This window comes from Stegodyphus dumicola, chromosome 1, assembly GCF_044657685.1.
Source record: "Stegodyphus dumicola isolate Sdum_Otavi_A_Nest chromosome 1, ASM4465768v1".
NCBI classification, from domain to species: Eukaryota; Metazoa; Arthropoda; class Arachnida; order Araneae; family Eresidae; genus Stegodyphus; species Stegodyphus dumicola.
In genome coordinates, this window is record NC_140768.1 from 161,544,165 (window position 1) to 161,571,092 (window position 26,928).

A 26,928-nucleotide genomic window follows, 5' to 3' on the forward strand; every position below is an offset into this window, starting at 1 on the left:
CCTCGCGGAAAATATATACACGCAGACACTTCTCTGTCGGCAGAACTCAATAGCCATCTACACGGATGGTTCCAAAACAAAGGATGGCACTGGATGCGGCTTATGCACAATGATCGATGGAGAAATCAAATACCGCTGGAAACGTAGACTCAATCCGAACAACACAGTCTACCAAGCTGAATTGTTAGCTATTAAAAAAGCAATCGATCTCTCATATGGTCACCAAGAAACTGTCTATATCTATAGTGACTCACTGTCGAGCATAGCCGCCATAGAAGGACCAGCCAGCCGAGACCCCTTCGTACTCAACATACAAAGGGCATTAGTCAACCTCCCACTCAATTATCGTCCCATCATTAGCTGGGTACCAGCGCACACAGGTGTAGTCGGCAACGAGCTGGCGGATGAACAGGCAAAACAAGCGGCTTCGGGTATCTTCCTGCCAGAACATGCTCTACCTCTGCCTTCCTCTTATCTCAAAAAGATTACACGCGGCGACCTTTACGCAGAATGGCAGCAGAGATGGGATACTTCCCGGACAGGTCGAAGGACGTATAAATTTATCCCAAAAGTTACAGACCTTGTCTTCTCCAACTCATCTTCATTGACTACGTTCCTCTCTGGGCACGGCCCGTTTCCTGATTACCTACTCAGATTTGGACTTAGAGACTATGATCTCTGTGAATGTGGACTAATCGGAACGCCAGACCATTATGCATTTACATGCAGATTGACAGAGGCGCACCACATGCGTCCTCCTTCAGATAGATATTGGAGGGAATGGACAAAAGTGCTACTAGAACGGAGGGGTGCGTGCTTTAAGCTTCACAAGATCATCAAGTTCTGCACTGTACACTTTTCATTTGTCACCTAATACCTCCCAGAGCATAACCCTGCTACCAGATAAGTAATATCTGTTTGCTACTGTTATGTCCATATTATTTTCATCATACTCTTATCCTATTCGTTAGATGCATTTAACGTATTACCTTAAATACTACACTTTATGTGACTTTTACTTGACTGTAATAATCATCCTCGATGTGTTTATAGTATTAACTTAATTATTATAATTGATATCATATGCTTTCATTTTAATCTGAATTTTGTAACTACAGTATATGCTGTCAACACATTAACGTGTCTAATATATTAATTTAATCATTATAATCGTAATCTTATGCCTTCCACTTAAATTGAATGTAGTAAATACATAATCCAACGTATATATATGTAAGTGGATTCCCATCAGCATTAAGTAATGAACTGACACTCTTATAAGTATGTTTCATAAGCAAATTATCTTAAGAATGTATTATATTATGTATATTTAAGCATTGCCATAAGTAATGTAAGCAAGATCCTGTATGCGTATCAATAATATGTGTTGCCAGTTGTACAAAATTTCATGCTTGTTTAATCATTGTACCATGGTATTCTGTGCTTTGCTTACTGTACTCAGAAACTTCATTATTAGTACTCATTCATCTCAGTATGTTGCCATTTTTATCTCTTATGTTTTTATTGCATATTACCAAGAAGTGTCATGTAATCAAAATGCGCACTAAGTCATGTCAGCCATAGCACTTCCCTATATTCTTTATTATTTTACTGCTATGTAATTATGCCTTATTGCAAATCGTGTAACCTACTAAGCAAGCATATCTAATCTAGAATTTATCATGAGCTTACTTAGTATTAATAGTTATAAGATAGTTGCATCATTTCGATTTCTGCACAAAATTCCTGAAACACAGCTGTATGTTTTGCATTAAATTAAGAAATTTTGAAACTTATAGTACTATTTGCGAACTTTGTTATGCACTTATGAGCTTTAGTATTAAATACTATTCTTTAGTTACTCACTATTAATCGTTATTAAAGTATCTCAGTATCATTCATTTACTTACCTATTCAAATTTGCAATGTTCTGCATTCGAGTATTTAATTGATTATCTTATAATCCTATATATTATGTAAGCGCATATTATGAAACGCATATATTATGTAATATGTAAATAACGTGTGGCTGCAAGCACCTATTTAATGTTTATAATATTCTGTGTGCACAGCTACCAATGAGTATATTTGTGCGGATAGTAAGTTATATAATTTGTTCATTGAGCAAAAATAATGTTGATGCAATGTATATTTTTTTAATGCTATGTGTAATTTATAGTGCTATGTATAATCTTCATGCTATGTATGTAATCTTCATGCTATGTATATCATCATGCTATGTATGTATGTATGTACAGTATGTCTTTAGTATGTGACACGGACAGATACGCAGCATAGATTAAGCCAAGTTCACCAATAACGATTTGTAGTGAAGTCCGGACACCTTACTAACTCAATGTACTAAATTTCATGCAGTGCTCTTAACCCATTACTGCCGATGGAACATTACACAATCAGAGCAATTGTAATTACACGCGCGTATGAATAATACTCAGCTCAGTACAGCACTTACATCTTTTCATGTAGCAGACAACGTCTGCAAAGGTGCCATTGTAACAACCATTACTGTGAATCGGTAACTTCTGACTTAGACTCAATAAATGTCGCTGGTTTGCGGGGCTCGCCCTGGCAGTGGCGGAAGTAGATAGTAGATAATTTCTACGGGTCAGGCACTATTCCGATTGGTTATACCTGAAGCCGGAAGCCTGGTCTGTAGTGCTCTGCCCATGTGCACATCGATCTATTTTCACTTAAAAAAACATCCCAGGATTGCACAAACTCGGCATCCCGCACAACCTCGGCATCGCGCACCACATTGGCTTCGCCAATGTATACATCGATCTATTTTCACTTTAAAAAACATCCCAGAATTGCACAAACTCGGCATCGCACACAACCTCGGCATTGCGCACCACATTGGCTTTGCCCATGTGCACATTGATCTATTTTTACTTAAAAAAAATCCCAGAATCGCACAAACTCGGTATCGTGCACAACCTCGGCATTGCGCACTACATTGGCTTTGCCCATGTGCACATCGATCTATTTTCACTTAAAAAAACATCCCAGAATTGCACAAACTCGGCATCGCGCAAAACCTCGGCATTGCACAATACATTGGCTTTAGAGGGGTTTTATATATGAATTTATCTCAGGGGGAAACCCTTTTGGATCCCTCCTCATCTTTAAATAAATTTACTAACGTTTTATACGCCGTTTCCGTAATATATGCAGAAAAAAGGCTAAAACCCACAGGGGGGAAAGCACTCGATTAAAAAAAGAACCGCCGCATAAGAATATTCAAACCGCAACAGAATTAACAAGTAAAAATAAAAATAAATAAATAAATAAATTTTTAAAAAATGAAAGCTTTTAGATTTTACTTTACGCCCAAAGGGGCGTTTTTTTAACGTTTTGTGTGTTACCTTTCTTTATCAAATATAATGAATGTTCTTTACACTTAAACCATAAAATTCAGTTCAACAGCAATATCTCAATATAATTTTAAAATGAGAATATCTTTAGAATTTCCGATACACAGTTTTGCACTCTGCACTTAAAAATGTGTTTTTTCTCGTACTGTGTTGCCGTTGCTCGCTTTGAAATCTTTGAGTTTGCTAATCAAAAATTCGTTCAAGTTTTACAAAATATCAATCAGATAATAAAAAAAATTCCAAGTTTGGGCTTCCAGATACCCATATTAGGTTGGAAACGTATGTTAATTAAAATTTGATGGCTCTAGGTACCGTTGTTTTATCACAATGCGAGAAACATTTATGCAGATTTTTCAATATTTAATTTCTTTAAATATAAAGCAGGGCGATAACATTTAGTGGCAACAGAATAACAACACAGCTTCAAAACAGAATCTGTCTGATATCTGAGACCCGACGAAGGAGGCTTACCCAGATATTTACCGGCCTCAGGGCAAATACTCTCGACACACGAGTGCTATTGACGAATGAAGGGTTATTGTAATTGGCTATTTATCGCCGTACTGGTTATTTTTTTGTTATCATACTTTTACGTATGTTGTAATTGTTATGTGAAAGTTTTTACAAAATATTTACGACTCTTCTCTTTAGTGATATAGTATAGTAGCAAGAACTTAAGATTATCATTATACATAAGCGTGCATTAAAACTAATCAGTCTGCTCAAAAAATGCATTAGATATTTTTGATTTTACTCATGCATTATTTCTTCGTACATACACAAATAGAAATATATATTTCTGGCATATATGTATATAATATTTGGAGTGTGCAGTAGTTTTTAAAATGCATGAAATTTATGAAATCAGATTGAAATCTGTGTTATATTTTATTATCTTTTTAATGAAGAGATACTTATTTATTACTGAATTAATGGAGAGATACGTTTTTATTGTCAAGTGGAGTAATCTTTGAAATATTATAAAAACTGTATAATGGATTGTTTTGCTAAGCAAGTTTTTTCCTAACATTACGCTCTGTTAACTCTTTGTTGAATATGTCCACTGTATTATGAAAAGAAAACTGACATTGTATTAAAAACATATTTCCCTAAAAGATTTAAGGAAGGCAATTATTATTCATTTTCTCTAATATTTGTTTTTATATATTATGTAAGGAATGTGGAATTTTTATGATTGCAACCTTTGAAATCAATCAAAAATAAATATTTAGGTCAAAAGAATTGTGTATGTAAAAAAACTTGTCCACATATATATTTTCATGTTAACAGAATTTGTTTTTATGTATAATGAACAATTATGTCAGAGTTCATCAATTCCGTGTTGATTTCTACAATATTTGTCCTTACAATCGTAAAACTGCATATTTGCAAAAAGTATAGATATATTTTCTTTGAAAATAAAAGTAAGACTGTTAAGTAGTGTCTTAGATATCAATTGTTTTATCTTTATTTACAAATTAGGGCGTAATCAGCAGATTACTGAGAAAATTTAGATGACTAAAAACTAAAGAATTTTGAATGCGAGAATTTTAGATACAGATTTTATTGCTTATTACTATATTTAACTACACGGTACTTTTCCGTTTTGCCGGCGCAAGCGATAAAGTCGCCAATAATGGTACAATTGATGCCAAACGAATATTCTCGCTGGTAACCTTTTACGCCTCATTCAGATAGTTCAGTTTTATGTCTAAGGCCATTTTCGGTAATTAAATCAATTAGGATGCAATCACAGCGCTTACCCGAAGCCGAAAATATAGAAAATGTTAAGTCAAGGGTTTAAATTCATCAATTCTAATGAGAATGCATTAGCGAAGTAAAGCACTGCAGTTTTACATAATTTCTGAGTAAGCTATTCGTACGAATTGAAGTATTTCTTGCATTTAAACTTGTGTTCCAAATTAAGATTTAACTTGAAATTAATGTAGATAATTACTGAGAGCATTATATTTTTGTAGAGTAGTTTACGTGCGATGAAATCGCTTGGGGTCACGTGATATGAACCGGCGAAACAGGATGTTGAACCATGAAAGCATAGTAAATTCTTAAATTAATGTCTTTTTACAAATTTATTGTCTTTATTTATTGGCTTTTTGTAAAATTTTAAGCGATATTAAAATGTTTATGCCTTCAAAAAAAAAAAAAAAAAAAAAAGAGAGAATTCTTAGAACTAACATTTTTTTAATATTTTTTTATGTGTATACTGTATGATGTCGCCAATAAAGTCTGCTTGGCGAGATTTGCGCCGGCGAAACAGAAAAGTACCAACTACACTTATTATTGCAGCTTATGTAAAATTTACTGTTTCTGTTTAAAAAGTTGTTCTTTTTTACATCTTTTCACTTTTATGAAGAAAGTTGGAAAGCAGAATTATGGTGCAACATTTATTTCATATAATGCCTGCAGAAAAGTAGGACCAATTATGATGTAACAGGAAAAACAAGGAAACCAACAATTTTAAGGAAGTATCTGCAGATATCAATTTTAACAGCTAGGTATATTATCCTAAACATTAGTCAAAGTGTAACAAATTTTTAACTTTTTGACCCATTTGGGCACCTAAATTATAGACATAGTGATCTTATAGATTCAAATAATTAGATATTAATAAGTGGTCTTCAACCTGTCTCCTATATCTTGCACAACCAGATATTTCACAACTCACTTTACATTTTCACTGCCATCTCCTTTACAGTTTCCAATGGACTCATTTTTTTACACCGAATATACATGTACTTCTATCTACATAATCTATGTATTCATCATATGATTGTTTCTTTTATTTATGTTTTATTTCTTAAGAAACTGATATGAATTTAAAAAAGGACAACATTTATATTATAAGAAAATGATTTAATGAAGGTGACCCTTTTCTTTTTACAATGAAAAAGAGGACAAAAAGCGAACAAAGCAGGACATTTGCGTCTTCACAAAATTTTTTTAAAGCAGTCACACGAACCGTAAAACGACTAAAATACAAATAAATTGTTGTTATTATTACTTCTACATCAATTGGCATGGCAGATGATGCCATGTTTATTGCATTTGACAAAATATGTGTATTACAACCTATGCCTAGTGTTTTCTTTTAGAGTAAATCTGGTAATTTTTCATAGACATTATTTACTCCTTTTGCATCTTTTCCCACCAAAATTTGTATTTGTATTATCTGCTGTTAGTGCAACAACTTTATATTTCAAATTGTTTTCATTTATTACTCTGTATAGATGGTTCACCAAAATTTCTTCGCCCTCAATAGACTTTAAATTAAAAATTTTTATGAGTGCCCTTGTTAACATTATAATATCTTACTAGTATTGGATACAATTTTTTTTCATTATGATTCGATGCCTCAGATAAAACTGTTACAAATACTGCATTTTTCAAGTATTCTGCAAGTATATTGTCACAATTATTATACTCAGAGTATAATAATTATACAGTGAAAGGAAATTTGTATTTGCATCAGATGTAAATGCGAACTATAATATTATAGACACATTAAAATAAACAAAGTAAAGTGCGCAAAAGTGTGAGGGTGCATGACAAGTGTGGCTGCGTGATGTTTTGATATGCCCAGAATGTGCTGTCTGTGCATTTTATAATCATGTTTTTTCGAACTGCACTATCACATGACCATTGACGTGTAACATTTCAAAGCAGCCTCTTTAACTAATACAGAGATAAACAGATTAGTTGTAAAATATTGAAAAGGAAGACAGTTGGGAGGACACTTCTTGAAGAAGGACAGAGTCTACCAAAGGAGGACAATTGGTCTCCTTGCATGGTGGTTCGCATCTAACATTCTTTTCATTGTTACCCCCTGGGGCATAGCTAGAGGGGAGTGAGGGTGGACATATGTCCCTTGGCCCCCCCCCAAGGGGAGCCAAACTGATGTTACTAAATTTTAAAATTATATATTTTCCGTTCTTAGCAAACAAAAGGGGGTGTGAAAACTTCAGCTGGGCACTGAAAACCTTACCTATGACTTTGGTTACATTATCAGCTTTAAGATTTTCCCCAGGCAGATTATTATAATTCTCATACTGTCTTCGGACTAGTTGTGAGACATTTTAGCTCTGCGTATTCCTAAGCATTCATGATTTCATTTGTGATAAAATTTTCGTGGTGAATCATTTCCATAAGTTTCTTCAGAGTATCAGGTATGAGTCAACATTTCAGACATTAGCATCTGAAACACAAGCACAGAAGCTAACCATACAGAAATAAATGCCAATGATGATTTAATAGCTGTCCTTTTTTTAAGAAAAAGGATTCTATATAATATCCTTTAATAAAGGTTAGTTTTTCTATATAAATTCACCTTAGCTGCTTCATTACTTTTTACCATTTTGTCTTATTAAAGATTTTACAGCAGTGCTGTTCTTTTGCAAAGTGGAGATCTGTATTAAATTTATATTTTTTTAGATATGTACTGTTAAATATAATTAAACAGAAATTCAGTTATCCTTCATCCTCTCAACATCAGTTTTTACTATTCACTTATATATTCTGATGGACAGAATGAAACCCCTAAAAGGCGAAAAATAAAAATAAGTAATAATAAAAAAGGATTTAAAATAAACCATATTGTGATAAATATGATTATTTTGTCATTTTATTTATAATAAAGGAATAAAATACTGTTTTAAAAACAAAACAGTACTATGGAATAAAATTACATAGAAAAAAATTTCCATAAAAAATGACAAATGGTCAAATCAATAGTCATGTTTTTCCTGAATATATAAACCTTCATATCCAGCATATAAAATTTTAATAGAAATTTCTATCCAGCAGTAAGAAATAGTATTGACCTAAAATGGCGAGGATGAGTCATGATAAAGATGTTTGATATTTATTGTATTTTGTGTAACGATTGTAAGTTATATATTTCTTAAATGCAACTGACTTATATCATAAGAGCTTGCTTTTGTTTGCATAAAGGCACAAATCCACATACTATTGGACACATCCATTTTGATGTTTTCAATGAAAGCAAAAATACCAATCTGCAGTTTGAAAAATTAATCTGGCTATTTAATTATGATCTGTACATTACTTATAATAAGTATAACAAAAGTTAACATATAACACATATGAAATTTTATTATTGTACAAAATCTTTGGTAAAACAATTTTGGCAGTAGTTAGGATTTGAGTATCCCTGCACCCCGGAAGTGCAGTCGACCTTCAAAAGTACTTGGATGTAGTAGTAGGCGGTAATGTAGGCGAGACTGTTTGTCATATACTATGTTTTTCTAAAATGGGATTGCTTTAGTTAGAGACTGACCTCTCGGTTGTTGACTTTTGGAACATGTTTGTTGTCGTTCGGTAGGTTTCTTTTGTTTGATAGCCACCAGCTGTGAGTGCTTTTTTGTAGTATTTTTAACGTTTTTTTGGATGGTGTAAGTGAAGGACAGCAGCGACGTTGTGAATGCTTGTCCCCCTCGTACACCATTCATAAAACGCCTTCGATTTTCTTAAAAGTAGTATCTTCTTCTTTTCTTTTTGGTAGTTTTTTTAACCTTCTTTGGACGGCGGGGGGTCGGAGACGACCAGCAGTAACCCATAAAACGTCAGGTCATTCATTGGGTTCGTTGTCTTGAGTTCGCTTGTGCATTTTCGTTTTTTTTTTTTTTTTTTTTTTTTTTTTTTTTTGGAAATATTTAGTATAAAAAGGGAGTTGAAAGTGAGAATTAAGAGTAGTAGATGCAAGATGAGTGCAACAAAATGGAGTATTTTTATTATAAATTTCGTTTTATTTTTGGCAATAACAATAGTCGTCGTAGGAATATTTTTCGGAGAATTAATGAGGAATTGTGAATGGGGTGAAGGGAAAGTGGATTTAAGAAATTCTACTTGTAAGGAATCGGTTTATATTGGTCGAAAATTGTTTTTGCATGTATGTGTAAAAGAGAATAAAACAGTTTATGATATACGTTATTTTTGGAAAGATATCGATATGTTGAAAGCCGATATAATTGGCGTACAAATGATGAGGGGGGAATTTATGAAACTATGCAGTTTTTGCAGACAAAATGTATAGACATTTGAGTCCTCGGATATCGGAAACGGTTGGATGAATGTAAATATATTTTTGTTAAAGAAAAAAAAAAGGAATTTATCAGCGATGTTAAAATTCAAACATCCAAGTTCCTGTTTGGTTATTGGCCCGAGTCAATCAGGTAAAACTTCGTTGGTACGCGAAATGATACGAAATCGAATATATGAAGCCCCTATCAGAAAAGTAAAATGGTGTTATTCGTATTCCGCACCTTGGTTTTGGGAAGAACCAGACATTGAATTCATTCAAGGTCTTCCGGATAGATACGAAAAAGGGGATTTGATAGTGGTCGATGACCTGATGCATCGACTAAATGAGAAAATTGCCGATCTTTTTACTGCCGCCTCACACCATTGTGAAGTCAGCGTTATAGTGATATTACAAAACTTATTCCCTCGTTTAAAAGTTATGCGCGACATTAGTCTTAATGCGCATTATATCATTTTGTTTAAAAATGCAAGAGATGTCTCCCAAGTTAGTTGCTTAGGACGACAGTTATATCCTCAGAACTGGCATTTTTTGACGGATGCTTATATAAAAGCAACAACGAAACCCTTTGGTTATTTAGTTATTGACTTACACCCTCAAACATCGGAGGAGTATCGGATGCGCGAAAATCTGTTTCCAGATAAAGACGGAATACTGTGGTTATTTCGTCCGAAATGACGAAGAAGAATTTGAAAAAGCAGTATCATTTCTTGCGAATATTAGCTCATTCCCACCCATCGCAGAAACGTGCTTTGTTACAGACTGCAAATAAGGATCAAATTTTATCTCTCTGCGAAGTTTGTTTAAATATTTTGAATGGAAATATCCCCGTTAATGTACGTAAGCTGAAAAAATATAAGAATCTCTTAAGGTTGCTATCTAAAAAACACGAAAGCATACAAAAGAAAAAAAAAATTTAGTCAACCAATCGGGAGGCTTTTTACCATTGATTGCTCCGGCAATAATATCTGCCTTGGGTGGTATTTTAGGACCAGTTATTAGCAAACGACTGTAAAAAAAATTCTTAATCCCAATTTTGGGCTACAATGGCCAAAAGAGTGGCTTTCATACCCGAAGAATTGGTATCGTCTTATCATCTTCAGAAGCCAGAATTGAGATTGGAAGATGACATAGACACGTTATTAGAAAGAGCAAAATTACCCGACGACATGAAAGCAAAGTTGTTGGGGCAACTAATCACGCGGTATCACAGAACAGTGCACGCACTACCAGAACCTATACGTGTGAGCCTTGCGAATGAAGCGAAAGAAACTAAAGAAGAGAAGGGATTCCAGCAAGTGGAAGATCCTGTTATTAGGGATATTATTCTATCAACACCCCAGAAATTTTCTAGATTGGTGCCTCTGGTCGCCGAAAAATTAAAATCGAGGTTTTATTCATGGAACGATCGCGGAGAAATGATTCTTGACGGTAAAACGATTCAGGGATCCAGTATGGTGGATTTCTTTAATTACCTAATGAGAAATATAAAAAATGCTCAAGAGCCAAGGCATTTCGATGTATTTCTAAAGGCTATCGAAGAAATTAATATACCGCGCTCATGGATAGGGAATCAGAATGTGTTGTCTCGCATGAGAGATACCTCATCGCACTACCCCCTCACGGAAAATAAATCCTCGAGCGGCGAGGAAAATGTCTTTCGATGGCCCCCATCAAATGTGAAAGACTTCGATCATCAAACAAAAAGAAAACAGCAGAGATATAAAGTACAGCAGGAAAGAAGAGAGAGATCCCAAAGTCAAGCACCTTATAAAGAGGAATGGGAGGAGCTTTAAACGATGCCGACGCAATTTTAGAAAATATCTATTACGATGTAGAAAACCCCGCTTCGTATGGCGGAGTGGTAAAATTGGCTCGTGCCGCACAACTTCCGTTGAAAACGACGCGTCGATGGTTAATGAAACAGGATGCTTATACGTTACATAAACCAGTTCGCTTTAATTTCAAACGACGGAAGGTGTTGTCTTTCGGCATTGGAGAATTAATGCAATGCGATTTGATTGATTTGTCTAAGCTCTCTAAATATAACGATGGTGTAAAATATTTATTAACAGCAATTGATGTGTTTTCTAAACGCGGGTATGCCATTCCTTTAAAATCGAAGAGTGCAGATTCTGTACTCGAAGGATTTAAGAAGCTATTTAAGGAGACAAATTTTGTGGTGAATTTACAAACAGATGAGGGAAAAGAATTTTTTAATAAAAAAGTTCGTGACTATTTTAGAAGACATGGAATACATCATTATGCTTCTAACAGCGAATACAAGGCGAGTGTTGTAGAGCGATTTAATCGAACGCTAAAATCTAAACTCTATCGAATATTTACTTACACCAATTCCTACAGGTATGTGCATGTCTTGAAATCAGTTTTGAAAAGCTATAATTTGAGTATTCATCGTAGTACTGGTTATGCACCTGCCGACGTAAAGCCGGAACTAGAAAGTGAAATTTTTGAAAAACTGTATGGCTATAGCATAAAACCGAGATACAAATTTGAGGTAAACGACCAGGTGAGGATTTCTAAAACAAGGCGAGCATTTCGCAAAGGTTATTTGCCCAGTTGGACGGATGAGGTTTTTGTCATATATAAAAGATATCCTTCGAGTCCTCCGACATATCTGCTTAAAGATTTAAAAGGAACAGTTCTGAAAGGAAGGTTTTACGAACAAGAGATACAAAAAGTATTAAAGAGTTCTCACGATTTCTGGAGAGTGGAAAAAATTCTGCAAACGAGAGGTGTCGGTGCTAAGAAAGAATATTTCGTCAAGTGGAAAGGCTTTGATCGACGGTTTAATTCGTGGGTGAAAGCGTCATGGATGAAATGACAGACGAATTCTACGTTACTCTACCCAGCAATGCGAGCATGCAGTATTTCCCTCAAAACAATCAATCATCTTATCGAACAAAACTCGCCTCTCCTCTGTTATTGAACGATTCTTGGGAAGTAGGTCTAACTGAAATTTTTATTCCACGAAATTGGTATAATGTGGGAGAGTATAATAATGACTATGTAATAACTAGGAATGTGGAGAAAAGCATTCCTATTAAATTTTCACGCCATACTTTATCATTTAATTATGGCGTTTTAGTTTCGGTAAACGCAGATGTTTCTCTAGAGGAATTTTTATCAAAACTGAATGATAAAATTAGTACCATTCTCGGTAGAGAGGACGCTGTGAAATTCGTTCTAGAACATGAAGGGAGGAGTATTCGCTGGGTTCTTGCGAATGGTTTCGAAGTACACATTTCTAAAAGAAAAGCTCCTAAAATGTTACAGATGTTTTACTTACCAGATGAAGATACTATTATTAAAAAATCTCAAGTGATGAGATTCAGATCAATAGCTGAAAACAAAGATCAGTTATTTTCAATCATAAATAGGAGCCCTTCTAGCACGAAACTGCATTTGATTCCGTTAACCTTAATAAAAGCAGATGTATCTAGGGGTCTCTTTGGCGACGTAGCAAAAAATATCCAAGATCTTAAATTGGAAAATTTTGTCACTTTCACCTACGATCAGACGAAGTCCCAACTAGAAATAAAGGTGTCAGAAAACATATTACTCAAGAAAGAGCATCCTCCCTTTTAAGGATACTCGGCGTCCGCGAAAACCTTATAATTTCGCAAACGCGAAAGTTTTTTGTGCTTTTGCCCCTAACTGTGGAGGAGGGGGAAGCTGTGGAACTTATAATTAAAGGATATCCCGAAGTAACTATGACTGAAAAAGAAACTTTACATTTGCATGTCAGCGCAGGCGTATATAAATCACCGGAAACTTTATTTCGCGAATTTCAACACGTACATTTAAGACAATTAGCGAATTCAAAAGTGTTTTTAGAAGTTCCTCCAGAATCGGAGCTGGCATTTGGGAAAGGGCTGGCAGACATGCTGGGATTCGTCAACACCCATTTCAAGAGCGGAAAATATATAAGCGACTATCCTTTAGAACTGGACGGGGGCATTACAGAAATTTTTGTGTACAGCGATTTAATCGAATCACATCACGTTGGAGATGTGCATGTTCCGCTGCTAAGGGTTATTCCCTGCGTGAATGAAAAAAATGATCAAATTGTGAAGCATTATGAAAAAACTATATATTTTCCTTTGCGAAAGCACTATGTGGAAACGATAGAAATAGAACTGAGAACGAGTAGCGGGAAAAAAATTACCTTTACGGGAGGAAAAACATTTGTAGTCCTGTCTTTTCGCCGTAAGAAAACTATATAAATTGAAGATTTTTCAAGCTTTCATTTCACTTTCTTAAAACATCCTTAGAGAAATGCACTTAAATCAGAAAGAGTGCGAATCCTATTATTGTGCTCAAGTTGGTGGTGGCGGTGGTGTTTACTTTCAAGGTATACCTCACCAACGAGGTTATGGGTTTTTTGGAGATTTGCGCCGATACATTACGCCGTTGGCACTTAGAGCCGGTCGTTATTTGGGCAAACAGTTGATGCAAACAGGAAAGAACGTCTTGTCAGATGTTGCAGCGGGATCGTCATTTAAGGACTCTGCTCGGAGCAGGTTACGTGAGACCTCTAATAAAATAAAAAGTGATATTTTTGAAAAATTACAGAGGGGAGAAGGTATAAAAAGAAAGCGCAAGAGGAAAAATCGTCAATCAAAGAGCAAGCGTTGTAAGACAAAAGCAGATATTTTTACATAAAGATTAATAGTAATGGAAACTCAGGGGGTTATATGCCTTAAGAGCGAATTGGATCTCTTTAATGGTGTCGCCGTACAACTGGGCATCGATTCCTCTTCCTTCGTGGAAATCCACCCCGTATCTTCATTGTCTGATAAGACGCCCATAGAATTTTACATTAGCGGTAATGGTGAACACTATTTGGATTTGGCGCATACGATACTACACACACGACTTAAAATAACGAAAAAAAAACGATACCAATCTCACCGACGCCGACGGGGTGGCACCTGTTAATTATATTTTAAACACTTTGTTTTCTGACTGTTCAATATTTTTAAATGATAAACAGGTTTCGTCACAAGTGAATTATTCTTATAGAGCCCTTTTGGAAAGTTTGTTGTTCTATTCCAAATCAGGTCAAAATAATCTAGTGAGTGCTGGCTTATTTGCAAAAGATACTGCATCTAAGCATGATGTTGTGGGAGACGAAAACGAAGGTTATACAACGCGTACAAATCGTTGCAAGCTTAGCCAAAGCCTCGACCTCGTGGGACCATTGCACTTCGATTTGGCCACTCAACCGAAATTGTTAGTCAACGGGGTTAATGTACGCATTAAACTGGAAAGGCATAAAGATGTTTTCACTTTGATGTCGGCAAACGACAATTATAAAATTAGAATTCAGCTAGCAAAACTATACGTGAGAAAAGTCAGCGTGGCTCCCTCCATCCTAATAGCACACGAAAAGGCTTTAGAAAAAGGAGTTATTAAGATGCCCATTCGTAGGATTGACATAAAAAGTTTTGCAATATCGAGCGGTTTGCAATCGACAACTATAGCAAACGCTTTTATTGGTCAGCTACCCACACGTCTCATTCTAGGTTTTGTATCTAACGCCGCCTATAAGGGAAGCATCAACAGAAATCCTTTTAAATTTCATCACTATAACCTAAACTACCTATGCATATTAAATGGGGGAAAGATGATACCTTCCAAACCCTATCAGCCCAATTTCGAAAAAACATTTTATGGGCGAAGTTATTTAAGCATCTTTACAGATTTAAATCGATATCATTCAAGCCCCAACATTAATATCTCCTTTGATGAATACAAAGATGGGTATACATTATATGCCGTTGATTTGACTCCAGATATGGCATCTAATGAAAGCCACGTAAGCATAAATAAGAGCGGAAACATAGCCATTGATATCAAATTTGCAGCGGCCTTGCCAGAAACAGTTACCCTGATAGTCTATGCTGAATACAGGAACATAATTGAAATAGACAAGTCACGCGGAGTCACGACAGATTATTAAAAATCATGGACGAAGTTTTGCAAATATACGGAAATGAAATTATCGAACTAGCTAAGGAGGCGGGTGCAGGCGAGGAGGTAATTCGAAGTATAGGCGATATGATGTTTTCCAATAAAATAGCAAACCTGCGCATTGCATTCTTTCTCGCTTTTGCCGAAAAAATTATTGAAATTTTCCCATCAAAGAAACATCAAGTGTACGAAGAAGTGTTTAAAAGCATATACAGAAATATTCATTTCGAACAAAGGCGGTAATGGATACTTTAACTCTGTGTCAATATGCCTGTGGCGACAGTCGAATCAAAAAAACATTTGGAGGTGTATATCCTTCCGATTTCATACCCTTACGAAAGAGACATTACTCCTCATTTATAGTGAATTCGGATCCGCATACTTTACCTGGGAGCCACTGGATTTCGATATATTTTAAGAAAAACAGCACGGCATATTACTTCGACAGTTATGGTCTTGCTCCATCTAACAAAAATATTTTAAACTTTTTAATGACCAACGCTAACAAAACATTTTATAATAAAATATGCTTTCAAGATGATACCAGTACATCCTGCGGAAAATTTGCTCTTTATTTTTTATTTTGTATGGTAAGAGGGTACTCTTTGAAGGACCTCTGCCCGAAAGATAAGAAAAAAAATGAAATTTTTATTAGGGAATTTTTTTTAAAAAAATTCAAACGTCGCCGCTGTTGTCATGCTTTTCATGCCAAGAAACAAAATTGTGTGTCTTTGATAAATATGCGTGTTATTCCTGCAAAACATCACTAACGCTTCAGAAGTCGACGATGGAACGTTACGGCTATTTGCACACTGGAAACTCCGAAAACAGTCCTGTTGAAGAAGTACACGTTGAAAAAATTAATCATTTTTTCTTTAAAAACCTAAGCGACTGCATTCGTAATGCTCTTTACGATGAAAACACTAGCGGGAAAGGAAATCGTCATTACCTGAAAATTTTGAAGAATGCCGAAGTGGTCAAGCATATTCATAAAGCTGACCATCAACCACAACAACAATATGGATATTGCTACTTATACATTCAAAATGAACAAATAGCTCTTTTTTCGGCATGTAGTAAATTATATAATAGCATGTTGGATTGTGTTTCTTCGAAAAAAACTGAATATGAAAGTGAATGTATAAGAGATGAAAGCTATGTAATTAAAATTGCTTACTTTGTTATTCTGAATGATGATGCTATTGTGCGAGAATTACATCGCACTTGTGTGTAACACAAACAATTTGATCAATAAAAAGGATTTTTTTTCTTTCAAATGCAATTTTTTTTTGTCTCTGAAAACAAATATCAGATATATAGATAAATAATACATTTTTACACTTATTTATGAGCTGCCTTTTTCTATTCCACTGTTTTGTTTTCCGGTAAAAGCATCTGCCTTGAAGAAATTAATAAAATGTAAATTCCTCCAAGAAGATACTAAAACCGGACCTCTTGGATAAGGTCCATTTTTTTTATTTTTTTTCTAAAGGATTACAGAAGCTTAATACAAAATAATCATTCTTGTATGCATGATACAATGAAAAAATCAAATGAAACAAAAAACATATTACTGTTGTAAAATATATAAAGGTATCAAAAATTAAAATGAACATTTAAAAAAAATCAAAACGATTTTTCGATGTAAATCCAATATGGGAACTAACCCATTATTTTCATTATACCATGTGAGATGTTATATTGATAATACAATAAGTAATCAAATGAAACAAAAAGTACATTTCACATTATTACAAACATAAATGGAATCATTAAATATCAACAAAAATTTCTTTCCCTCCCCCCCCCTCTTTTTCGTCGAAACATACATGGAGGGGGTGTTTATAAAATAAAAATGATAAATCAGAATATTGCCTTAATGTGTCAGTATTTTTATTCATATTCGACAGTTAAAAGAAACGTTTTCTACATCAGCGTTTCCCAACCTTTTTTGGCCAAGGCACACTTGTCGCGGGGAAAAAAATCACGAGGCACACCACCATTAGAAAATGTTAAAAAATTAACTCTGTGCCTATATTGACTATAATAAAGTAATTCTCTTGAATAGGAATCAAATAAGCACAAAGAAAGTATTTTATAATTACTTTATTATGAAATATTAAGTAAACAGAATAGTGAAAAATTATAAAATACTTTCAGTGTGGAACCTAGGCCTGTTTGGCTGAACACAAAGCTGATATTCTGGCTGGAATCGAAGAAAGACACACACGTAGCTCTTCGTCAACAGTTCTCAGTCTCTCTCTGTATTTGGTTTTCATAGCAATCATGCTTGAAAAGCTAATCTCACACAGATATGTAGTGGAAAAAGGGAGCAATGTCAAAATAGCTTTGTTTGCCAGAAGGGGGAACTCCTTGGCAGTATCCAACCAAAAACTGTCCAAAGGTAGATCAGCAAATCTTAGCTTGCAACCACGATTTTGTCTCAGTTCAATTAGTTCCTCCTGCTCCTGTAAAGTCATTTCCTTTCCAACAACTGATGCTGAGCTATAAGGGTCCCTAACCCAGTCAAGGCATTCAGTGGAGACTGAAGAGAAATAAAATGACAACTTCTCCTCAAGAGTTTTTAAATGCTTAACTATTATCTCACACAGTGCAGCAGTGTGAACACCTTGCCATTGCATGGTGAGTGTGAACATTTCAAGATTGCCACTTTTCACGTGTTGATGCCAGAGTTGCACCTTTGAACGGAATCCATTTATTTTATCTGTACTTGTAAGCAGGTTTTCATTTCGGCCTTGCATTCGGGTGTTCAATTCATTCAGATGATGAAATATATCTGCCAGGTATGCCAGCCTTGCACACCACTCATCACTTGCAAGTTGCTTTCCGTAATATGACCCCTCATTTGTCAGAAACACTTTAAGTTCCTCCCGCAGCTCATACACACGAACCAAGACCTTGCCACGCGACAACCACCGGAACTCCGTATGAAACAGCAAGGTTTTATGCTTTGCTCCCATCTCCTCACACAAAGCTGCAAATATGCGACTTTTCATGGGTCGTGACTTTACAATGTTTACCATGCGCACAACATCATCCAACACATGAACTAAGGCTGATGGTAAAGTCTTGGCTACGAGGGCCTCGCGGTGTAAAAAACAATGCGTAATAATCACATGTGGATTTCTTTCCTTCACTCTGCTTACAAAGCCTTTGGTGCGCCCGACCATGGCTGCAGCTCCATCGGTGCAGACACTTGTGCAGTTTTCCCACTTAAGTCCTCCTTGTTCAAGGTATTCTGATGTGACCCGAAAAATTTCTTCTCCTGTTGTTTTTTCTGGCAATACCTTGCAAAAAAAGAAATTTTCTCTAATTGCATCACCATCAACAAAACGCACATTAGCTAAGAGTTGAGCATGTCCACTGATATCAGTAGACTCGTCAAGTTGCAATGCAAATTTCTCACTGATACGGATCTTTTCCAAAACCACACTTTCGATGTCTGCAGACATGTCATTAATACGTCTGGAAATTGTGTTGTTTGAGAGAGGGACTTTGGCTATTTCCTTTGCTGCTTCAGGTCCGAGCATCTCCTCTACAATAGCTTTGCAGGCAGGAAGTATTAATGTCTCTGCCACAGTGTGCGACTTTTTTGTCTTGGCTATAAGTTCAGCAACTTGATAGCTAGCTTTAAGAGCTCTTTCATTTACATTTGTTGTTTTTCTCATAAAAGTTGCCTGTTTCTCCATGTTGTCACGCAGGCGAACAAAATAGTCCACATTCTTGTTTTGAAGCAAAGGGTGTTTCGTTTGGAGATGGCGTTTAAGTTTGCTTGGGACCATAGCACTGTTAGCTAGCTTTTCACCACACACCACGCTCAGTGGAGTTGGTTTGTGTTCATCTCCAGTGAAAGTAAATCCAACTGAAATATAGCTTTCGCTATATTGCCTTACGCCAGAGAATTTAACCATCTTTGCTTTCTTTTGACCCCCACTCATACTCGGGCTCTCATCTGGCTCCAGATTTTGTTCAGAGTCCAGTTCTTTCCTTTTCAAAAACTTGTCCATCACTGCAGTATCAGTGTCTCTCTCCTCACAGCAGCCGTTGTCTCTCTGACACTGTGTGAGGCGTCTGCCTGCGTCTCATGGGGGCGGGAACACGGCGGACACTTGTCAAGATTGGCAGGGGGAGGAGTTATAGCACTGCACAGCGCCGTGACCACCTATGACACTGGCGGGGGGAGTGACGGGAAGAGTTATAGCGGGCGAACAGCACCGTGACATCCAGACCCGGCGGCACACCACGGTGCTTCAGACGGCACACTGGTGTGCCGCGGAACAGCGGTTGGGAACCGCTGTTCTACATAACCTCCATAAAAATTATTATAACAGTCATCATGGTTAATTCGCGAGACATTCGTGTATCAAGTTTACAAAAGAAATGCAACATAAATTCCTGTCGCAAATGAAATACAGAGAACTTTGCTTACATATCTCACACCAATTATCTTCATTTCGCATATAAGTATCAGAAATTAAAATGAACATTTAAAGAAATCAAAACGATTTTTCGTTGTAAATTTATATAGAAACTAACCCATTATCTTCATTACACCATGTGAGATGTTATATTGATAATACAATAAGTAATCAAATAAAACAAAAAGTACATTTCACATTGTTACAAACATAAATGGAATCATTACATATCAACAAAAATTTCAGGGTGTTTATAAAATAAAAATGATTAATCAGAATATTGCCATAATGTATCAGTATTTTTGTTCATATTCGACAGTTAAAAGAAAAGTTTTCTACATAACCTCCATAGCAATTATTATAACAGTGATCATGGTTAATTCGGGGACATTCGTGTATCAAGTTTCCAAAAGAAATGCAACATGAATTCTCGTCGCAAATGAAATACAGAGGACTTTGCTTACATATCTCACACCAGTTATCTTCATTTCGCATATAAGAAAAGGTATCCCTTTCATTATAACATAAGAAATGATTGAATTTTCTGAAAATTTTACATTTCGTTCTGGTAGTGTCTGTTTGACATCGTAACCACAATTCTAAACATTTGTTGCAGCTTTTCAAATAAATATTAGACTCATTATTTTGAACAATTACATGTTTTACAAATGTGATATGTGCAATCTTTAGGTGTAAAAGAAATATAACATCATCATCAAAGAAAAACCAGGCAATAAATTGTTTAGAAAACCACTTATTAAATCGAATTCTTTCATAGAGAGTTAAACTTTCATCCCAAAATACATCTCTGTTCTCTAAGGAGAAACTACTTTCAAAATCAATCCAGAATCGACCTTTCTCTATTATATCTCTTAAAATCATACGAGGAATATTCAGTTCTACATTATACAGTTCAGCTATACATAATATCGAAGATAAAATAGTTTGAATACACATATCTTGCAAAGAAATTGGTTGAAATAAAGCCATATCTTCTGGGTATTCTATGGGAGGGAAACACATTTTTGTTTTTTGTCGATCATTAGCATAAAAAAATATAAGTTGCAAAAATACAATGTCACACTCTACAATAAAATGTTACAAAAAAGTTCCATCATTTTTTTTTAATTCATGTCTTCTTCACGCGTGTTATAGTGACCATAAGACAATGATTGAATTCCATCATCTAACAAATATTTTTTGTCATAATATCCCGAAAGGCTAGCTTTATTTTGAAAAATCGTTTGCAGTTCGTGCTTTTTTGAAATGATTGAATATTGAGAATTCCTAATCAGGGAAGCATTTTCGAAAACGTTTTTATACGTTTCAAATCCAATGTTTTTGAGCGCGCTCCTTTTGATTCCTTTCGCGGTCTTTTTAACAGTATCACCGAAACGAAATGCGTACATTTTGCATTTCAAACCCACAAATTCCGATATGGGGGTGAGTGTCTCACTTTTTAGAAATCCCAGTTTTCCACGGTTCTCTTCATTAAACATTATATGATTGGGTTCGAAATTACTGCAATCCAAAATATTTAAAAAATTCGTTTTTAAATCACTATATACATCTTCAGTTGTTATATAGAGATACAAAGAATCTGTATCTGTGTATAACAACTCGCACTTTTCTTTGTAAAAGTGTTTAAAATGGGAATAGAATAATTTATACATGTGCAACTTCGCTAATTCTAAAACGCTGAAACCTATATAAATCGGTTTATCTAGACACAAATTTGGATTTTTCATTTTGAAAACTGAAAAATTTTCATTAATTATTTCAAAATATTCCAGCAGAGGACTGTTTAATTTTTTTTGGCACTGTTCCTCACTAAAAACGCCCTGTACGCGAATACGTTTCCTAACATTTTGACAGGTTTTTCCATAGAAAGCGTTATTCATCTTTTTAAAGAAAGATTTTTCAAATTCGCTAGACGCATTTTGTCTTTTCATATTATTGAAAGCAATGTATTCTTTAAGCCACGCTCGTTGTTTGAAAGCTAAAATTCTATGAATTTTCTTAATTATTAAACCCTGTTCTACGTAAAACTTTAGATTTAAATAATGAGCGATGTAATTTTTTTTTTTCAAAAAAATTGGGTAATAATTTTTTGCATGGAGAGTGTCGTCTCTAACTGAAATTTTTTGCTCAGGGTTTTGGCATAAGGCGATAGCATGTCAAAAGTGAGTTCAAAATGTTCCGGTGCTAGCGGTAAATCATTGTGTTGGTCATGCAGATGGGAGGGATATAACAGATCGGATTCGATAATATACCCCACATCACCGTCTTCAACACAAGACAAAATATCAAACGCCTCCACCTCATTTTCCTTTAACCAGTAAAAACCTCCCAATGGCAGGTGCTGGCTCATTACACACCCGTATAGATTATTTGCGTCTAAGGCTAAGATATAGGTGTGTGGTAAATCGGGTTTATAACTCTCGGGGATATAAGGATTATTTGCAAGAGCATAACGTCTACCCAGAAAACAAATACCTCCTCGCATTTGGTTTTCAAACCAAATGTATTGATTCACATCTCCTAGAAGCTCTAATTCAATTTTAGACGCTTTCAGTCCGGCATTCCACGTTAATTCGGCAGCCGTTATAAAATGTACAGGATCCAACTGGTAATATTTTAGAGCGGTGCGTCTGAAGGATAAAAATACTTCGGCTAGCAAAATAACATCTGTATTTTGATATAACTCTAAGTAATCGGCAAAAGTGTTACATCCAAACGAATGAAACACGTGTGTGGCATGTACATAATCTTCGTCGGAAACTGCTTCTCCTTGTAATACATTATTAAACGCGCTCTGCGGTGGAAGCGAAATTTCATCCAACACCGATGTTGACGCAAAATATGAGTAAGGAAATACGCCTTTCCGCAATAACAATTCTCGTTGGGGATTTTTCTCAAAAAATGCATTAAACAATTTAAATTCATGTTGCGACGTTTTCAAATTCGACACCAAAGTGTCCAAAGACGCATCTAAAAATTGAAACGAATCAATAAATTTCATTTCATCTAGTGTAAACATGGTGAATTTTTCCAAATTCACCGGAATAATGTTAACTTTATTTGCATACATTTTCGGCATGTGTTTTAGTAACAGGTGACTATCATAATTCCTGAAATTATGAATTACCACCGGAATGTAGTTTGACACTTTAAAATTCAAATTACAGGAGCGATGTGCAAGACCTCTCACATGCCCATCACTCCAGTGGCAGTGATCTATGACCCGAACATCGCCTTCTAAGAAAGGATTCAAACATATATGACATATATTTGAATCGTAACTTTTTTCCGACGTCTCCTGCATCGGTAAACACTCTTTCATCTTTTGCAAAATTTTAGATTTGATTTCGCTCAACGTTGTGAAAAAATGTTCCATTACATTCTCTCCGCAAAAATATTCATGAAAAATAATCTTGTCTTCCACGTCAGTAACTATTAGGGTATAACTAATAGGAATATGCTGTTCAATTGGGGTAGTATGACTCTGTTGCGGAGAAGGAAACGCAGTTTGAATCTTGCGCGTGAGGCATTCAAAATCGGTAAAGACACAAAAAGGATGATAATGCATTTTCATTAAATTTGTAAATTTAAGAAGTGTGTTTTTAGGAATGCTAACTTTCTGCGGTTTGTTTTCATTGCAAAGAGTTTTGTGATACTCTAACGTTTCCCTTCTCTGAAACCCACTTAAACAAGTTTTACAAAAAAAATTTACTCGTTTTTCGTTTGCGTGTAATAGACGATTAAAATTTCGAATACAAAAGAAATGTTTTTGAAAATATAGCAAATCTACTGTTTTTGTCGCATTTCGCTTTTCACTTAATTGCAAAGGTAATATTTCATTTTCCTCATATCCATACACGTTTATGGATACATCGTTCAGGTTTTCAAACATTTTTACATCGCCTAACGCTAAGGGAAATTTGAGGGATCCTAATTTAAAACGTGATATATCCTTTTTATACAAGTAAGCCTTCTGAGGATTTCTAGTGGATTTCGGAAAAACACTTGCGGCAACAGAATATAAAAAACAATTGTCGTCACCACATTTGATATTTAACAACGCTTTTCTATTTTTTAATCCCGTCGGTAAAGCGATGTTTTTGCAACCACCGCGATTTTCCCGATAGTTTCCAACGTGTAAGTCAAGGTACTCTAACTTTTTTATTTTCCACCCGCTTCCATTACGCACAAAATTATCTATCAAATTTAAAATCTTTTTAAAGCATCTGTCAATGCTTTCGTAGATTTGGTTAGAGGATAAAATCCTTTCGCAATGAGAACAAAAATAAAAACACTGATTAATTTCTTTTTCATCTTTCCCCAGTTTCTCAAAACATATTTTCAAACATATTAAAATCCTGAGTCTTAAACTCGATCTAGTATTTAAAATGTTGTATATGGCAGGGCGTGCCGTTCTGAATATCTCATACGGATCTTTCTGAGAAGCATCGAATGTTGTTCTTAAAGTGCGCAAATAGCCTCGGTGGGCTTGCGCTAACTGAATAAAATTCATCATTTGAAAAAAATAATAAATAAATAATGGAACTTTTTTGTTTACAATATTATATAAAATTCATATTAATTTACTAACTTCCACTACCGCTCTCCAGCAAAATCAGCATTTTGATATCTTTTTTTTTTTAATTTTACATACAGTGGCTCTTAATCACCCCCAAAGCTTCGATTATACGATCAATACAATTCATATTTATATTAAATCTTTTGGGGGTGGCGGCGGTTTCGGGATACACCCTTACAAATGAAACATAATTGACATTTTTGAAGTCACAAGTTTCTATTGAAACATTTTTTCCAATGTATATTTTAATTTTTTTGAGTTTTTTGCGGGAGGTTTCGCCTTCCTCGGGAGCAAGGTTTAAAATAAGATCTTCCGACGGCTGCACATCCCCCAACGTGTCAACACATCTACGTTTGCGTTCTAAAATAAACTAATTTTAATTATAATTTTATGCTTAACATTTATCGCAGAAAGTATTTAACAATAAGAGAACAATAACAAAAAAAAAACCTTACGTTTCACTCACCATTACGAGCTTCCATTGTAATCCTTATGGAGGATGATAGCACCAACCTCACCGCTTCGAAATGTAATGATCAAGTGAAAGTTTCCCAAGTCTCGCCTTGTGCGCTTACAGGATGTTTACGCTTTCAAAACACGTATTTCATCAAATACTACTTTCACCTCCCCCTCAAAATCTTAACCTTTCTCAAGGAAAAGCGACCATCTCGTTCCTAATTTAGCAATGCAGAATATTATCCCAGCCCACTCAACTGAAACCAACCCTTTCAAATGCGCATATTACATTCGACTCGTGAATTTTAATTAAATCATTTTTTTTTTTTTTTTTTTTTTTTTTACAAGCCTCTCATCCTTCATTTAACGCGCTATTTTAGAAAAACATGGTATATGACAAACAGTCTCGCCTACATTACCGCCTACTACTACATCCAAGTACTTTTGAAGGTCGACTGCACTTCCGGGGTGCAGGGATACTCAAATCCTAACTACTTTTGGCACATCCTGGAATCCGTGCCACCAAAAAGCTGATCGCAGACAGATTTGTCTGGCCAGCAATGAATCAAGACATCACAGAATGGACTCGTTCATGTATTAGATGTCAACGGTGTAAAGTATCCCGTCACACTCACAGCCCCATTCAACAATTTAACCTTCCAGCAAGACGCTTTGATCATGTGCACTTAGACTTGGTTGGCCCATTGCCTTCTTCAAATGGTTACACTTACCTCCTCACTTGTATTGATCGGTACATGAGATGGCCTGAAGACATTCCTATTGAAAATATATCCGCTGAAACTGTAGCTCGAGCATTCATCTCCCAGTGGCTTTCAAGATTTGGCATGCCTATCACCATCACTACTGACCAAGGCCGACAATTTCAATGTCACTTGTTCGCATCCTTCACCTCTCTTCTTGACATTCGCCATATTCGCACAACACCATACCATCCATATGGAAATGGGATGGTAGAACGCTTTAACCGATCTCTCAAACAAGGTCTGAAGTGCCACAGTAGCACACACTGGACAGAAGCCTTACCCCTAGTCTTGCTTGGTCTTGGCGCAGCATTCAAAGAAGACATTGGTAGCACTTGTGCTGAAATGTTATATGGTGCAACCCTCCGTCTGCCAGGGGAATTCTTTCACCCAGAATCTACTCCAGTTATCGACCCTCCAACATTCCTTCAACGTTTACGTGAGACCATGAGCAATATCTCGCCAACCCCAGCATCTTCGCGTAACCAGCCAAGCTATTTTGTACATCCTGCGCTTGAGACATCTTCGCACGTATTCGTGCGCAACGATGCAATTAAGCCAACTTTAACACCTTCATATGATGGTCCATTCAAAGTTGTCAAACGAACACCGAAACATTTCACCATCATCTGCAATGTCAAACAATCAGTGATTGGAATCGATCGTCTCAAACGAGCATTTCTAATGCAAGATCCAACAACTTCCTCATCAACATCACTCCCGGAATAAAGCTTACATCCCGTTAAAGAGCAACCTAAAACTACCAGATCTGGAAGAAAGGTTAAATTTAACCCAAAGTACTTATAACGTACCGATGGTACTTGGAGGGGGGGAGTACTGTGGCGTTCCGACAGATACTTCAACTTCTATTTATGAGATGGCGCCACGTGTAAAATCCAGTTCTTAATCGGAGCAGCAAAGCGACGTCATTACTCACTCAGACTTCTCGTGAGACAACTGTACGCGACGGTAGCATGAACTGTGTTTCGAGCTCTGTGTTGATCTCTGCAATGTAATTTAAATTGTAATTTAGTACTTAATATATTCTTTTGTTATAGGAAATTGTCTACTCTTATTTTCTTTAATTATATCATGCATTAAGCACACGACCACCAAATATATAAATAGTAAACTATTACATAAGTTTTATTAAATGTAATGAAATCTCCCTAAGATGACCATATAATGATTCCTGATGATTTTT

At 35.6% G+C, this 26,928-nt stretch overlaps 3 protein-coding genes across 3 annotated transcripts; 1 reads left to right on the forward strand and 2 right to left on the reverse strand.

Moving 5' to 3' along the window:
• The first annotated feature begins 13,770 nt into the window (after positions 1–13,770).
• Positions 13,771–15,457, forward strand: LOC118200107 (uncharacterized protein F54H12.2-like). The gene is made up of 2 exons (XM_035372031.2): positions 13,771–14,077; positions 14,556–15,457. Exons 1-2 carry the CDS (start codon positions 13,771–13,773, stop codon positions 15,455–15,457), a joined length of 1,209 nt encoding a protein of 402 aa, XP_035227922.2.
• A 2,179-nt stretch (positions 15,458–17,636) lies between these two features.
• LOC146999375 (zinc finger BED domain-containing protein 5-like) lies at positions 17,637–19,496 on the reverse strand. Its single transcript, XM_085822688.1, has 2 exons — positions 18,077–19,496; positions 17,637–18,013 (listed from the first exon to the last, which is right to left on the reverse strand). The coding sequence occupies exons 1-2, from the start codon at positions 19,494–19,496 to the stop codon at positions 17,637–17,639; spliced, it is 1,797 nt and encodes a 598-aa protein (XP_085678814.1).
• Positions 19,497–19,812: 316 nt separating this feature from the next.
• Positions 19,813–25,058, reverse strand: LOC146999376 (uncharacterized). The gene is made up of 2 exons (XM_085822730.1): positions 24,974–25,058; positions 19,813–24,867 (listed from the first exon to the last, which is right to left on the reverse strand). Exon 2 carries the CDS (start codon positions 24,442–24,444, stop codon positions 21,994–21,996), a length of 2,451 nt encoding a protein of 816 aa, XP_085678856.1. The 5' UTR covers positions 24,445–24,867; positions 24,974–25,058; the 3' UTR covers positions 19,813–21,993.
• Positions 25,059–26,928: the final 1,870 nt, after the last annotated feature.

Bases quoted from the DNA above. Each gene is read 5' to 3' on its own strand.
- LOC118200107 (XM_035372031.2), top strand. From the start codon at position 13,771: ATGCACTTAAATCAGAAAGAGTGCGAATCCTATTATTGTGCTCAAGTT. The intron at 14,078-14,555 runs GTATAAAAAGAA...ATTCCAAATCAG, and splicing joins AAAATTACAGAGGGGAGAAG to GTCAAAATAATCTAGTGAGT.
- LOC146999375 (XM_085822688.1), bottom strand. From the start codon at position 19,496: ATGGACAAGTTTTTGAAAAGGAAAGAACTGGACTCTGAACAAAATCTG. The intron at 18,014-18,076 runs GTGAGATAATAG...ATTTCTCTTCAG, and splicing joins TGTTCACACTGCTGCACTGT to TCTCCACTGAATGCCTTGAC.
- LOC146999376 (XM_085822730.1), bottom strand. From the start codon at position 24,444: ATGATGAATTTTATTCAGTTAGCGCAAGCCCACCGAGGCTATTTGCGC.